The sequence below is a fragment of the Lontra canadensis genome, unplaced genomic scaffold (assembly GCF_010015895.1).
Source record: "Lontra canadensis isolate GAN:19392208 unplaced genomic scaffold, GSC_riverotter_1.0 scaffold65, whole genome shotgun sequence".
In the NCBI taxonomy this organism is placed as follows: Eukaryota; Metazoa; Chordata; class Mammalia; order Carnivora; family Mustelidae; genus Lontra; species Lontra canadensis.
The window spans coordinates 4003601-4020556 of NW_022631059.1; the positions used below are offsets into that span (position 1 = coordinate 4003601).

A 16956-nucleotide genomic window follows, 5' to 3' on the forward strand; every position below is an offset into this window, starting at 1 on the left:
TGAAAAAAATAGTTGGTTTGTTCAAACCAGAATTCCAAATGGGTCTGTACTATGGGGATGCCATCAGAAAAATCTAAAATGTGGAAAACTCTGAGAGACAAAGAACCTGGTTCCTTCAACAGGGAAATAGTAAGGGGGCTTACACTTTACAAATTAAACGAGACATATAAGCAGGATACAGTGTGGTACCCTCTCCAGCTAGTGGTCTCCTGCATCTTCTTCTAAAAGCTTTATTGTTTTACTTGCCACACGTTGATTCCCCCTCCCCATCTTTGTTGAGGTATAATTGACAATTTAAGAGTATATATTTAAAACAAACACAAAAACAGAAGAATATATATTTGATCATATAGCTTGATGTTTGGATACATGTCTGCTTGTGAAACAGTCATCATAGTTGGATTAGTCAGCATATCCATCACCTCACATATCACCACTCTCCCCTTTGTGGCCAGAACATTCACCACCTGCTCTTTTAGCAAATTTCAAGTACGCAACACACTGTTAACCGCGGTCACGTGGCTGTGATTTAGATCTGCAGAACGTATTCATATAACTGGAGCTTTACCTCTGACCCACATTTCCCCTTCCCCCTTTCCTCCCAGCACCTGGTAACCACCGTTCTCCCTGCCTCTATGAGCCTATTTTAGATTCCACATATGAGGTGGGTCATGCAGTGTTTTCCTTCTGTTTCAAGCTTATTTCACTTGGCATAATGTCGTCCAGATTCATCTGTATTATCCTAAGTGACAGGATTTCCTTCTTTTTTAAGACTGAATAATATTCCAGTGTGTGTGTGTGTGTGTGTGTGTGCGCGCGCGCGCAGCATTTTCTTTGTCCATTCATCTATAGACAGGTTGTTCCCTTAGCTTAGCTGTTGGGAATAATGCTGCAGTGAACACAGGAGAGCAAATATCTCTTCAAGGTATTGATTGTGTTTCTCTTGGCTCTATACCCAGAAGTGGGTTCCCTGGATTGTAAGTTTGTTCTGTTTTCATTTTTGAGGAACCTATGGAAAACCACTGTTTTCCATAGCAGCAGAAACAATGTACATTCCTATCAGCAGTGTGCAAGAGTTTTCTATTAATCACATCCTCTCCAATACTTGTCTCTTGCCTTTATGCCGATGGCCATTCTCGTAGGTGCAAGGTGATACCTCATGGTACGTTTGCATGTCCCCGGTGATGAGTGATGTTGAGCACCTTTTACGTACCTGTTGGTCATCTGTAGGTCTTCTTTTGAGAAATACCTATTCAGGTCATTTGCCCATGTTATAATTGGGTTATTGGTTTCTTTGCTCTTGCTTTTTGGATGTGTATTTTGGGTATTAACCCCTTCTCAGATGTATGGCTTATGCATATATTCTCCCATTCCACAGGTTGCCTTTTCACTCTGTTCATTGTTCCTGTTGCCATGCAGAAGGCTTCTGGTTTTATTTTGGTAATCCCTTGTCTGTGTTTTGCTGTTGTTGCATGTGCTTTTGGTGACATCTAAAAAAATCATTGTCCAAACCAATGAAGAAGCTTTTCCTTATGCTTTCTTTTCTTCCTTCCTTCCTTCCTTCCTCTCTCTCTTCCTTTCTTTCTTTCTCTCTCTCTTCCTTTTCTTTCTCTCTCTCCTCCTTTTCTTTCTTTCTTTCTCTCTCTCTCTTTCTTTCTTTCTTTCTTTCTTTCTTTCTTTCTTTCTTTCTTTCTTTCTTTCTTTCATAGTCTCCACACCCAGAACGGAACCCAAAGCAGAACTTGAACTCACAACTCTGAGATCAAAACCTGAGGTAAAATCAAGAGTTGGATACTCAACTGACTGAGCCACCGATGTACCTCTTTCCTATGTTATCTTCTATTAATGTTATGGTTTCGGGTCTTACATTTACATCTTCAATCCATTTTGACTTGATTTGTGTGTATGGTGTGAGATAAGGGTCCAGTTTCATCCTTCTGTTGTAGATATCCAATGTTTTCTATATCTTTTCCCTCATTAGTATTTTTGTCAAAAATCAATTGACTATAGATGTGTGGATTTGGGGGGGGGCTCTCTATTCTGTTCCATTGATCTATATCTCCATTCTTAGGCTAGTACAATACTGTTTTGATTACTATAGCTTTGCAATATATTTTGAAATATATTTCAGTGTGATGCCTCTAGCTTTGTTCCTCTTATTCAAGATGGCTTTGATTATTTGGGGTCTTTTGTTTCATAATAATGTTAAATTTTTTTTCTATTTCTGTAAAAAATACTTTTGGGATTTTGATAGAGATTACATTGAATTTATAGATAATTTTGGGTATTATGGACATTTTATCAATATTAATTTTTCCAATCCATGAACATGGGATATCTTTCCATTCATCCAATTCTTCTTTAATTTCCTCCATTTTATAATTTCAGCCTGTCAGTCTTTTACCTCTTTGGTTAAGTTTATACATAAGTATTTTATTCTTTTTGTTGCTGTTGTGAATGGGATTGGTTTTCCTTTTCTTTCTTTTCTTTTCTCTTCTCTTCTTTCCTTTTCTTTTTACCCAAGGTAATATTTTTAATACCTAACTTTTTAAACATAAAGTAAAACAGTCTTATACAGGCAAACGCTGGGAATTTTTTTTTTTAAGATTTTATTTATTTATTTGACAGACAGAGATCACAAGTAGGCAGAGAGGCAGGCAGTGAGGGAGAGAGGAGGAAGCAGGCTCTCTGCTGAGCCGGAAGCCTGATGTGGGGCTCAATCCCAGGACCCTGAGATCATGACCTGAGCTAAAGGCAGAGGCTTTAACCCACTGAGCCACCCAGGTGCACCCCCCCTGGGAATTTTTTAAATTTTCATGGAGATTACACTGGTATGGATCATATTCAGTATTTAGTGTATGAATGAGTTAATTTTTTTTTTAAAGTCAAAAACAAAGTTAAAGTTAAGAACCAATATATCTTTGAAAAGCTTCTGATGTTAATTTCCTTCTGGACAAATAAGTGGGAAGAGCCATCAGTGTAAACCTATTTTAATTTTAGTCTCTATCTTTAAAATGGCCTAAAAGTTCTTAGAACATAGAAAAACTAAATTTTAATGCATTTATAATAGCTTAACAATTTATGTGCCTTATGAGGATCTTCTAATGGAATGTTTTGAAACCAATCATAATTTGCTGCAAGGATAAATCAGATAAATCAGAAAAAGAAAACATATTTTTGAATAGTATATTACAATATCCTAGACAAAAGGAATTATCGACTAGTCATAATTACCAAGTGCAACAGACTGAGAAATTAAATCCTCTGGTAGGCACCTTTAAGTATTTTGTCAGACATGAAGAATGTTTCTATCAATGACATTCCTCTCCCATGGCTCCTGGGTGGCTCAGTCAGTTGAGCATCTGCCTTCAGCTCAGGTCGAGATCCCAGGGGTCCTGGGATCCAGCCCCTCGGAGGTTCCTGCTCAGTGGAGAGCCTGCTTCTCCCTCTCTCTGCCTTACTTCACCCCCCGCCACCCCCAGCTCTTGCTCACTTTCTCTATCTCAAATAAATAAATAAATAAAATCTTTAAAAAGAAATAGCATTCATCTCCCCACAAATTCAATTTTATTTTAAACAAGAAAACAGGTCTTTCTCTCCAGATTTTTATGTTTATCCGTGCAAAGTGAAACAAAGCAATCTCAGTAGAAACAGCTTATTACAATGTTATTTTAGAAAGGTTTATTCCTCAAAATGGACTAAAGGAAGTCCAGATTGTGAGAACAATCAACCTCAGCGGCCTCTGTGTCCGCCTTGGCCTCTGCATGGCTTTCCAAGGGAACATCAAGAGAGGTCAGTGCCTCGTTCATGTCACTTGCAAAAGTTTCTCATGATGCATTGTCATCTTGAAAATTTAGATTTTTAATAGCTTCTTTCATGTTTGTTCCCCAACACCTATGTTCTCTTCCTAGCAGCCTTTCTCTATGCACACTTGTTTTGATTTGCAATGTAGAAATTGTCCTTCATTTGTTCCTTGCTGACACTAGGAGTGTTTTTCAGGGGATCCAGGAAAACCCCACGTGGTGTCTCTCTCCGACTAGCATTCATTATGAAAAGACCAGCATTTTCCTCAACTTCGGCAGTTCCCATCAGAAGTTCAGTTGCCTTTTTGTTCCCAATTATCCTTACCACTTGTGCTATCAGATCTTCCTCTGGAAAGATCTGCAGGCTGAAAGAAATTTCCTACAACCTGAAAGAAATTTCATCAACCAGTTTCTGCTGGGAATCATCCTCTGTGATCTGCTACCAGCCTTTAGGGTTCATTTCTAGTCTGTCCTCTGGCCTGTCTTTAACAGGTCAGTTCTGTATGTGATGACCTCGCCCACTTTCCTCTTCCTTTGATCCCACTCTTTTGCCACCGTGCCTATATTCATCTAGGGCTTTGTCTAATGCCGTTGTATGTTCTTGCGATTTCCTCTAGCAAGCAAATGACAGTTGGTCTCCCATTGTCTGCTTCTGTCAATAGCACCCTCCATTCCCAAAATACCAAGTTCAGTGGCTACTGCACCTTGATCCTATTCTTGTAGCTCAGCACCCCATATGTTGTTAACCTTCTCTGGGAACAGGTGGTTTCTCGCTACTCTGGTTTGGAAGAAGGATTAAAACATTTCTGTCGCTTGCGATTCCAAAGAGAGCTATTATCATCAGTATCTGAAAAACTCTCTTCCCTCAAATCCACACTTTTAACAGTCCGATAATGTGATGCCAGCGTTGCTGTCCCCTGGAAGGGCCTCCGTGCTATCCCCACCTAGTGTTTTCGGTCCCTGCAGCCAGCGGCCTATCAGTGGGGGCCACTGGCATGTCAGAATCCGTGTCGGAAAGCTCCTGTCCTCCATGTCACCAGCCTCATGCCTGGGTTGTTTTCTTAACCTCCCGTTCGGATCGTTTGTTGTTGTGACTTATTTTTATATGTTGGTTTTTTAATTTTGCGACTTGACTGAATTCATGTATTAGTTCTAAGAGCTGTTGGTGAGCCGTCAGAGTGTCCTGGGTATATGATCATGGTCATCTGCAAACAGAGATGATTTTACTTCTTCCTCTCCAATTTAGATGACTTCTATTTCTTTTTCTTGTCTAATTGTTCTGGCTACAAATTCCAGTACTACGTTGAACAGAAGTGGGAAGAGTTAGCATCCTTGCCTTGTACTGGATCTTAGAGGAAAAGCTTTCAGGTTTTCCCCATTGATTTTGGTATTAGCTGTGGACTTTTTTCCCCCTGGCCTTTATTAGTTGATGGAAGTTCCTTCTATACCTATTTTGTTGAGAGTTTTTATCATGAATGGAAATTGAGCTTTTTCAAATGTTTTTCTGCATCAACTGAGATGATCATGTACTTTCTATCCTTTGTTTTGTTAATGTGTTTTACCATATTGATTGATTTGCCAATGTTGAGCCATCTTGGCATCTTAGGGGTAAATCCCACTGGGTCATGGTGTATGATCTTTAATGTGCTATTAAATTTTGTTAGTATTTTATTAAGGATTTTTGCATCTGTGTTTATCAAGGATGTTGGCCTATGGTTCTCTTTTCTTGTGGTCCCTTTGGTGTTAGGTTGGTACTGGCCTCATAATATGAGTTTGGAAGTGTTCCCTCTTTTTCTATTATTTTGGAAGAGTTTAAGAAGAATTGGTATTAATTCTTCTTTGAATGTTTGACAGAATTCACTTAGGAAGCCATCTGGTCCTGGGCTTTTCTTTGTTGGCAGGGTTTTGATTACAAATACAATCTCCTTTTGTTCAGGCTTTCTATTTCTTCATGATTCAGTGTTGCTAGATCATATGTTTCTAAGAATTTATCTACTTCTTCTAGGTTATCCAATTTGTTGGCATTTAATTGTTCATAATATTCCCTTATCCTTTTTATTTCTGAAGTGTCTGTTGTAATGTCTCCTATTTCATTTCTGATTTCAAAAATTTGAGACTTCGCTCTCTTTTTTAAAAAAGGTTTTATTTTTAAGCAATCTCTACACCCAGTGTGGGACTTGAGCCCATGACCCCAAGATCAAGAGTCACAAGCTCCACCTACTGAGCAGGCAGGCACCCTGAGTCTGCTCTCTTTTTTACTTAGGCTAGCTAAGGGTTTCTTGACTTTGTTTATCTTCTCAAAAAACCAACTTATAGGTTTTTTTTTTCCCCTGTTGTTTTTCTATTTCATATATGTCTGCCCGAATCTCTATTATTTCCTCCTTTTTACTAGCTTTATGCTTAGTTTGTTCTTTTCTAGTGCTTTGAGATACAAAGTCAGGTTGTTTATTTGAGATCTTTCCTCTTTTTTTGTTGTAGGTGTTTATTCCCTCTCAGTACTGCTTTTGCTGCATCCTTTAGGTTTTGGTAAGTTGTATTTTCATTTTTGTTTGTCTCAAGATACTTTAAAAATTTCTTTTAATTTTCTCTTTGACCCAATAGTCATTCAAGAATGTATTGTTTAGTTTCCACATATTTGAATTTTCTCATTTCTTACTGTTATTGATTTCTAGTTTTATTTTATTTTGGATAGCAAAGACACTTGGAATAATTTCAATCTTCTTAAATTTGTTAAAACTTGCTTTATGACTTAACATTAATGTATCCTATTTCTGTTGAGAAGAACATTCTGTATCTATCTGTTAGGTCCACTTGGTTTATAATACTGTTCAACTCAGCTGTTTATTGATTTTTCTGGCCAGATGTTCCAACCATTATTGAAAGGCTATTGATTTTTCATGTTGATCTCATAAACTTGTTCTTGACTAAATTCTTATTTTTAGTAATTATTTTTCTATGGATTTTGTGGGGGAAATCATGATAGTTATATCATTTGCAGTGCAAGATAAAAGTTTTACTTTTTCTTTTCAAATTCTCAGGCCTCTAATTGCTTTCTTTTGTCTAATTGAATTGGTGTATATTTCCAATACAATAATAAACAGTATGGTGATATGACATCCTTGTCCTTTCTGTTTCTTGATCCTGACATTAATGGGAAAGCTTTTCTTGATCCTGACATTAATGGGAAACTTTTAGAGGTTTTTCATTAGGGAAAATGTTGGTTTGGGGAGAAAAAAATTTGTATACCTATTTAACATATCTATATTAGTTGATTACTTTATCATCAGTTATTAATATAACTAATCTATAATTAAGTTATGAGTTATTACTATAACTAAAATTTAAATATATTTGTAGTGAAGTATATTTAATATACTTATAATATACTTATAATTAATATATGTAATATACTTATAATGAATATATATATAAAATTTACATATAAAACATATAGGAAAGTACATTTTAGATATATATGCGTATATAGACAGTGTACTTTATATATTATATATAATATACACACAGTCATTAAGAAACCACCCATTGATTACTATCTTATAGGATTTCCAAAATACAAATGGACATTAAATTTTGCAAATATTACTATTGTGCTAGTATTGAACCAACCTTGAATTCATAGAATAAATCTCATCTAGGCATGTTGTAGTATTTTTTAAATGTAATATTGAACTGTGTTTGCTTGTATTTTAAGATTTTCACCTTGATATTATAAGCGAGATTGGTCCATAATTTTATTCTTGGATGCAATCTTTGGCACTTTTTTTTTTTTAAAGATTTTATTTATTTGACAGAGAGAGAGTAGGCAGAGAGGCAGGCAGAGAGAGAGGAGGAAGTAGGCTCCCTGCTGAGCCCGATGCAGGGCTTGATCCCAGGACCCTGAGATCATGACCTGAGCCAAAGACAGGCGCTTTAACCCACTGAGCCACCCAGGCACCCTAATCTTTGGCACATTTTAAAATCAATGTTACATTATACCTGCTTTACAAAAATAAATTTGAAAATTTCCTTTGGTTAAACTCTGGAATAATTTAAGTAGTATTGGAATTATTTGATCTTTAAAGGTTTAGTATAATTTTCTGTAAAACTACTGTGTCTAGTGCCTTCTTTCTTTCTCTCATTTAAAAAACTTTTTTTGAAGTATAGTATACAGACTGAAATCTGAATGAATCATGGATTTCTAACCCAATGAATTTTCTCAAATAAATCTGTTTAATCAGCATTTAGGTCAAGAAACAGACACCCCATAAGCCTCCCTCTTGTCTCCTTCCATTTCCTAGCTTCCCACTCCAACAAGAGCCTGGATCCGTCTTGTCATGGTGGTCACTATGGTAATGTGAGGGTTCCCCCACCCCAACCCATGGTAACTGATTTGCTTCGATTTTTTTTTTTTTTTTTTTTTTGGTCTCCCCCAGGGTCAGCACTGGATAGATCTTTCTAGATGTTCCTTCAAGGTCTGTGCAACAGAAAATTATACATCCTTCTGTGTGTGTGTGCGTGTTTGTGTGTGTGATAGTGTTATTAAACCTACATTTTTCTGTCTGTCCAGCTAGTTATCTAGGCATCGAAGTATTTATCTTGCTATCTAGGTATCTGTGTCTTTCACGTGCCTGAGAAGATGGAAGGGCGGCTGCAGAGCGTTTGCATTCCTGATCAAAGAGACGGTCGCTGGGCTGTCTTGCCCTCTCCTCTCCGCCTTGGGCTAAGATGTGATACCATCTCACAACCAAGAGAACGAAGCCAAGAGACTTGCTGGAGCCCAGCTATTGATGAGCTGCTTAAGAAACCCTAGGAGCCACTTGGAGAATTCCTCAGGATTCCGGTGAAGTGAGTTGCGAGCCTCTGTCTGTGTCACGCCAAGTCAAGGCTCTGTCGCGCGCAGCTGAGCACATTCCTGATAGAACACGTTAGACAAAACCAGAAAACTTCAGCTGTTCACAGTCTATGCGCGTTTAAACACAGGAAAATTATCACAGAGACACCAAATCCCTAACTCTATTTCTAGGAACCTGGGTAGCAATTATCAAATTAAGTGCTTACCGCAGTGGCCTTTTTAGTGTAGCCATTGTTTACAAGCATAATGGGCATAAATTATTTACCATGCTTCAGATATCACTTTTTAAAAATTCTGTATCGTGGGGCGCCGCTTGGATACGGCTTGTACAGATGATAGGCTACATCCTCAAAGGGTTTCAAAGGGATTAAATGAGGTAATTCCCCAAAAGGGCCTAGGACGGCCCCTATCACATGTTAAAGTAGTCCATAAATATTAAGTATAATGTTTTAATAATCAATATTAATAAAAAAATATTGATGATAGCCGCTCACATCTCCTTCTCATCTTTTGCTTTCCCTTAAGAAAAGTCACCTCCCCTGGGAGGCCCTCCCTGACTCTTCTATGTAGAGTGGAGTCCCTCCCCAAATATCTCCCATTCCCCATTGCCCCATTTTTTTTTTTTCCCTTGGAGACCGTGTCGCCATCTGCAATTCTTTTGATTATTTATTTGGTAAATGTATGTCTCCTATGATAGAATATAAGCCCCATGAGAGCAAAACTCTCAGTGGCTGGCCGAGCCCCATACACTCTTTACATTCATTGCATACGAAGATGGCCAGTCGTGTCCAAGGCCATTAAAATAGAATGCCACTTGACACCCATGGGTTTTGCAGAGGTGGCCATTTTGGGGGGTACGATTTTGCCCATCTTTAAATAAAAACGAAAGTAGATAAAGATTCTGCTCAATTCCAGACCCTCCTCATACTAGACTTTATTGGGGGAGCTTAGTGGTTTATTATTATTATTTATTCTCTAAAAGGTCAATACATAGTAATATATGGTCTATACACCTTTAGAAAGTGTGGCACAAGTTGTTACCTTTAGAAAAATGTTTTGCATTCAAATAGAGATGTGAAATTCAGCTGAAATTTTAAAAACTAATGGCTACTGGTAATTCAAGATTTAGATGAAATTCCTCATAGTTTTTTGGCTTTCTGAAGATCCCAGAATTTAGATTTTAAAGTAGCCCTATACAAGTTATGTTTGGGACCAGGCCAGAGGGAAAATAGAAATGGGAATGTTCACAATAGAAGGGATAACCCCTAAGGAACAGAAGGAACCCTCAAACACATTTGAGTGCCTGGAGGTGGCCCCAAGCAACCCTCTGAACTGGTGGGGGGGCAGGAGTATGTCCAGTGACCATCCCTGCTCCACCACGACCCCACCCACCCCACCCACCCCACCACAACTGGCTCCCAAATCCAGAAGAACCCTGCAGGATTTCCCCTCAGGGTCAAAGGTCATGGACTCCTGACAACTGGCATCATGGGATGAACAACGAGAGACCTTTCCCTCTTTGTTCTGAGTCTTCCAGAAGGACAGTATGGTGTGGTGGTCAGGGAGTGGTCTTTGGCTACCTGACTTTGAAGCCTGTTTTCCCCTTTACCAGCCTTGTCTCTTAACCCTCTCTAGGCCTGGGTTGACTCATTGGTAAAATGGTGGTGATGGCCGAAGCGGTCTCACTGGGCATTGGTCAGCATATAACAGCTGCTGGGTAACTGTGACCCTCCTTCTGGAGGTTATTGTGAAGTCTGCCAGTTTTGACTGGCAAGGGGCGGGGGTGTGGGTGTTCTGGGGTATCATTTTCTTGGTGTAGCTTCTCTAGGGCCTGAGAATTTGTTCCCTAATTTTGGTGGAGATGTGGCTAGTGCTGTGGTAATCACCTGTGGATTCTTCAGAGAAGGTTCCAGAATTTCTATGCTGTGGGGGGGGTGGGATTCAGGCAGCCATCTTGGAAGAGCTGGTCATTCTGGTGGGCTGGTCTTGATAGCTGGTACCCAGGTTTTAATTAGCTGTTTATTTGGAGTACTTTGGAGGATTATGGGGACTGGTGGGCTGGTCTTTTGGCTATATTTGCATAATAAGCACTTATGTAGATTGATGTTAATTGGGGGGTGCTTTGGAGGGTTGTTTTGCAACAAAGTCTACAGAGCACGCCCTTCATTTTTATGTGGACTGAGTATTTATGGAGAAGGGTATTTGCTACCTTTTCTGCCCTCATTGGAGCTTATTTTGCTCACCTCTGGGGAGCTATACTAGAGGATTAATTTGGCTGGGATTAATTTTATCTGGAAACTAGACCCGTAAGTGGATTTGGTGGCTGAATTACAGAATCCACCTAATGTTTCATTCAGCCACTTTTCAGAGGCTGCAGTGGTTGATGCTGAAGACAAGCTGATCTCTCTTCTCCCCCGTCTCCGGGAAGCCAACCCAGGGGTGACCACAAGTTTAAGGTACAACCCTGAGGATAAAGATGAGGGAGTCCAATTGGACCTCAAACCCAAGCTATAGTTCACAACAGCTTTTATGAGTTTCATGTGGGGCCTACAAGGCTGACCACGCCCCCTACCCCCCCATGAGTTTATAGTGCATTTCATTAGGAGACTCCCCATTTCCCCCGTTGTTTTTTTTTCAAGTGAATGGTGTGTTCATGAACTTTGCATTTTTATGATTTTTATGAGCACTTTATTAGGGAAATCAACCCTTTGCTATAGATTTTTACCCCATCTCCACCCCATTCATATTTTGTTTTATGTAATCTTTTAATTTTCTATAGCCCACCCCAACCCCATGGCTTGTGCAGGTTAGATCATATAGAAGAGGCCTTGTCTAAATCAATATTGTAATTGTTAAAATAGCCATTTTCAAGTACTTTTTTGTACTTAAACATGTGATCAATCCGCATGAAATTCCTTTGTGTATGGAGTGAGGTAGGGATCCAGTTTAAGTTTATCCCCAGATGTTTAGCCATCTATTTCAAAACTATTTGATAGCTCTTGTCTGTTTTGACCCCTCCCCCCAACTCTGAGGGATAACAGACAAAATTCTGAGATACTTTTTATACAATGTGATGATTTGATAAAGGTCTACATTATACACCATTTGTTGAGTAACCCCACTTCCCCTCTTTTGAAACACTGCATTCCTGAAATCCAACCCCCCCATATCCTAAAGCAAGAAGAGAGCCCCAAACCTAACACCTATTTTGCGGGGGAGATTCTCGGTTAAAACAGGCACACTGTGATGACCTATAAGGTAAGTTGGTAGAATGGACAGGGTGCCAACGACAAACTCAGAAGTCTTTACGTGGGTTAATGCTCTCCTATGGGGCATGGGCTTAGGCCAAGGACAGGGGTAGACTTTTGAATTATCTGCAAATTGTTTCCAGACACCCAAATTATGGGGACCTGTCACTTCAAATGGGGCTTCCCAACTTCTACGGCAGTCCAAACCGTGAACAACGTGTGTGTGCTCGAAGCCGAGAGTAATTCACAGGACTCACGTCCTTTGCTCACATTTAATTTTTATTTTGATTTTTTTAATGCTGCACAAGACAATATTTATTTCATTTATTTCTTTTATTTCATTTATTTCTTTTATTTCATTATTTCTGTTTGCTGCTGTTATTTTTTTTTTACTGAAAGAGAGAGGGAACTTTTGTGGCCTTTTTTTCTTTTTCTTTTTCTCTGTAGGCCGCCTTAAGCTTTCTAAATTTGGAATATTCAAGCAAGCGGAAGGGAAAAGGGGGTTTCGCAAAATCACTTGGGGGGAAAAGGAAAGGTTGCGTTGTTAATCATGCCCTATGGTGGGTGATCAACTGCGTGTACAATTACGTTTCACTCTTAATTAATTGTGCTTAAGGCTTTAATTAAATTTGGGCGTTCCCTTCTTAGAGCAGCTCATACTGACGGAGGTGCATGCGCTGAATGATGTCACGGCAGTCATTGAACACACGGCGGATGTTCTCGGTGTCCACGGCGCAAGTGAAGTGGGGGTAGCAGTAGTGGCGCCCATCTCCACTAGCAGTGCTGATTCTCTGTGGGACAGACACAAGGAAACGGAGTCAGCGCCGCCTCCCCAGCATCCTCGGTGGGGAAGCCGCCAAGGACGAGTCCACCAGCTCCTGAGGTTACATCAAAGCTAAAATTCTCACTGGCTCCCAGTGCAGTAACACGGAGGCAGCGAAGAACTGACTCCCCAAATGTTCACGAGAAAAAGAACCAGCCAAGAGAGGGCGGAAGATAGTCTCTACTCACCAGAAATTCGTCACGGATAAAGTACTTGGCCCGGGTCACGCGTGGGTCCTCTCCGGGCTCGGGAGTAGCTACGAGGAACAGAAATATTTTGGTGAGGTCGTTAAAAGGTAAGAGCAGAGCTAGAGAGTCAGCTGGGTCCCTTCACTTAGATGCGGCAGGGAAGTGAGTTCTTGCGTCCCTGCAGAGCCCTCCCGTCTGCTGGCGGGAGGAAGGGCGATTATTTCCATTCTGAGAGGCTGTTCATTTTAGGGGCTGCTGAACTCCACCCACACGAAGAACCTGCCAGAATGGAAGCCTGTGGCACAGTCGTGAGTATACAGGCCCAGTGAGCGGAAGAACGGAAACGGGCCGGTGCGACGGCAGAAGCCCCCACGTACCGTCCTCAGGAGTAGTGTAGCGAGCAAATTCTGGAAAGTAGTCCTCAATCTTCGATTTTCCAGCAAGGACTTTCTCCGCGAGCAGGTCTTGCTTGTTGAGGAACAGAATCACAGAGATGGTGCGCAGCCATCTAACGGAGAGGAAGGTGGGGTGAGTGTCCGGGAAGAGAAGACATTTTTTCTGCAAGGGGTCTCATGACCTTGCAAAGGCTCTTTTTAAGAAGAGCACAAGTACAGGGCCTCCGGTCAGTCCCAGGAGCCCGTGGGGGGGTGGAGGGGAGGGGAGACTGGCAGGAAGCCAGGGGGATGCCCCACCGACCTGTTGTTCCAGATGCTTTTGAAGAGGTTCAGAGCCTCCTGCAGGCGGTTGGTCTGGTTGTCCTCCCGAATGACCATGTTGTAGCTGCTGCTGGCCACCACGAAGATAATGGCAGTCACATCTGCAGCACAAGGAAGCAAAAGCAATGCATGTCAGAGGTGACCACGGCCCTCAGCGAGTCAGAGCAAAACGTCCTTACAGAGAAGAGAAGGCTACGGCTCCGTACCATTGAAGCACTGGATCCATTTGCGGCGCTCGTCGCGCTGGCCGCCCACGTCAAACATGCTGCGGGAGACAGAGGACACCGGTCACTCCCAGCGGCTAATACCCTCCAGCACTCTGCCGGTGGGAACTGAAGGAAACCAGTGTCTATCTTAAGAAGGGAACTGTTCACTTACTGGAAGTTGACTTTGTCCACCTGGAACTTGGTCTCAAAGATTCCAGAAGTCAGGACGCGGCAGCGAAGCAGATCCTAAAACAAGATCTCAGTCAATGGCTCTCACCCAAACCCACTGGAGGCAAAAGTCTTGAGTGGCTTGGAAAGGGGGCTACGAGTCCCCGACTGTGAGAACGTTCGCGTACCTGATCGCTGGGCACATAGTCAGCCTGCTTGATGACATCAATCTTGTCCAGGAAGCTGGGAGGAACGAAACACACACACAGGTGTTCAAAGAGCTCATGCTGATTTGCCCGATTCCTGTCTCGCTACAAAGCTGAGCTCGATGGAAATGACGGTGTCAAAGTTATATGGCATTCAGTCAGCGGGAGTTTTGCCTGTGTTGGTTACATTTAGGACTCAGAGCCTAAGCCTTAGAACGGTTAGCGTGAGCAGCATTTAAGGTAAGCGTGTTTGGCGGACCAGTAGATCCGGAACCAGGAAGCAGGCATGGGCTCTCGAGGCCCCTGGCATACATGTACAGCGCAGGTCTAAAGGGGGTGGAGGTGGCTCTGGACTCAGTTCTGTGCAACCACGGGGGCCCCCCCAAACCAGGCCTACCTGATCTTGTGTCATCTCAAAGTGACTATTAAAAATTTAACATTTTTAAGTTGTGTGCCTTTGACTAAAATGGCAAGTGATTTAAAAACTGTATATTTCCACCACATTCCTTTTTCTTTTCTTTTTTTTTTAAAGTAAAACGGCACACTTAAAAGCAGCAAGGATTTTCCCCTCAAGGGACTCATGAAAATGAGATTGTTTGAATTACTCAGAATGGGTATCCCTTCCTCCTACTTTTTAAGAATCTCACTTATTAAAAGAGAACAAAAGAGGTTGACACAAAGGGGCCCTTTCTGGCCTAACCACACCGAACAGGAAACCAACACAAAGTTCCCTTCCGTTCTGTTTGGTCCATGAAATAGAACCCTCCAGATAGGAGGCTTTGAGTTTTTTAAAAAAATCCCACAGCCAGGCAGGTTATGGGTCCTCCTATGGCTGGGATCCTGCACAAGAGGGGGGCCCAGGGCCCGAGACACCATTCTCCACCATGAGGAAGGTGCCATCAAGAGCTGGCCATGACCTTCCCAAAGCAAGAGGACCACGCTGGGGATGCTGGGCTGGATGCACCATTAGGAAAATGAACTTTGGAAAGACTGGGGTCATTTAATTAATACTGAAAATGAATATTAAAACTGGGGGGGGGGTTCCTGGGGCAGGGGGAGGAAGGGGCAGGGGTTTGGAAGTATTTCAAAACTGAAAAGAAAAATCACAAAGGGAGAAGAGTCTACTTTGAAGAAATTCTGAAGTCCCCCCCGCCCTTCCTCTTGACCAGTTTAGAGAGTTAGTCTGGCTTAGAGGATACACTAACTTGCCCAATCAGTCCCACATTACAGCACTGGGCCAGAAATAGCTCCCCAACCGCCCTGGCCGCCAGCGCGTTGCCATGGCAACAGAACCACAGTTCTATAAATAGACCAGCCGCACCAAATCTTGTGAGAGAGACATCTGGAGCCGGGCCAGCCAAACCCGGCTCCACAAATAAAAATAGGCAGCGTAAGAAATGGGCACGACACCAGTATGGCAACTTTACCATCAAGGCCGTCCTGCCGGAAGCGCACCGGGGGGTGTGCGGGGCGGGGCCGCCCTCGTCGTCCCGCCGGAGAGGCCATTTTAAAAGTTGTAAACTGTGTTCTTGCCCCCCCCCCCAAGTTTCCTTAAAACTTTCCATGAACTGTGCAAAGGCTGCCGTTTGCAGATAAAGTTGCAGGAGCAACTTATAATTGGTGTGAAATTAAAAGAACAAAACAAAAACAAGAACCAACCCCAGAAACCTGCTAAATTACGGTTCATGACACTGTCACACCCGCCCCCTCCCCCACGGCTGCCAGCGGGGAGGGGCGCAGCCCTCCTAATCTGTACCTGTACTTCTGACTTGGGTCCAAGATACAAAACGCAAACAATTCCAGGATTTCCATTTGTTTTGAGTTACTATAATTAGCACTTCCAGCTTTTCGTTCAAACTTTAGAGAAAATCAGGGACTTTGCTGCAGAAGTGGTAGGGGGTTGGGGTCACAGGGACTGACGGGGGGGGGGGGGGGGGGGGGGGGTTTTGGGTCTTGGGGGGGGGGGGGGGGGGGGGGGGGGGGGGGGGCTGTTTTTCTGCTCCTTGGGAAAATGCAGGCCCTGGGGTGTGTGGTGCCCAGCGACAACCACCCCCCACCCCAGGCTGCCGGAGGTGCTGCCTTGCGGGATTCCTACCTGGAGGGGGTAAGGACAGGTGCCTGGACCACCCCCCTCCATTTTCAGAGAACAGGAGTGGAGGGAACTCGCTCTTTGCTGTTACCTCTCCCTCCCTCTCATTTATTCCACAGTATTCACAATAAATCCCACCAGTTTGGGGCTCCTGAGCCACCCAAATGTAGCTTTTTAGCCAGCCCGGAACCCTGGTCCTGAGGACTTGATATTTTCTATAGCAAAGTCCCTTCTGAGTTTCGGCGACCTCCAGAAGGAAAGCTGGAATGTCGCAAACATCCATCATCCCCCCCCCCCCCCAAACCACCACCAAGTCACAAGACATCCCGAGTTTTCACTGAGACCACTTAGCAGGTAAACCAAGGCTGCCTTCAGAAACAATTTCTCTAGGGCTCTGACCAGCCTATCTCTGACTCCAGCAGGTACAGGGGGACAGAGCTTGTAGTATGCTGTCGGCTCCCCATGAGGGGAAGCATCCTTGACTTACAGCCCCGTGAATAAAGGCAGGACATGGAACTCAACAAAACCTAACTGGACAGGAAGAGCATCCAGTAACCTTGGACCCTGGCACCTAGTGTCATCACCTACCTGATGGCAGAGATGCCAAGGCAATTCTCAGCTACCAAGGAGAGGGAGGGGGATGGTTTTGTGCTGGCC

General features: G+C 42.5%; 1 protein-coding gene and 1 pseudogene across 1 annotated transcript in view; both read right to left on the reverse strand.

The window, feature by feature from the left end:
• Window positions 1–3827: 3827 nt before the first annotated feature.
• Window positions 3828–8900, reverse strand: LOC116880013 (annotated as a pseudogene).
• Window positions 8901–12284: 3384 nt separating this feature from the next.
• Window positions 12285–16956, reverse strand: part of GNAS (GNAS complex locus) — a 54027-nt gene continuing 49355 nt past the window's right edge. The window contains 7 exon segments of the mRNA XM_032878889.1: window positions 12285–12694; window positions 12915–12982; window positions 13292–13422; window positions 13611–13731; window positions 13837–13895; window positions 14009–14082; window positions 14193–14247. Coding sequence (XP_032734780.1) covers window positions 12548–12694; window positions 12915–12982; window positions 13292–13422; window positions 13611–13731; window positions 13837–13895; window positions 14009–14082; window positions 14193–14247 — 655 coding nt within the window. The 3' untranslated portion in view covers window positions 12285–12547.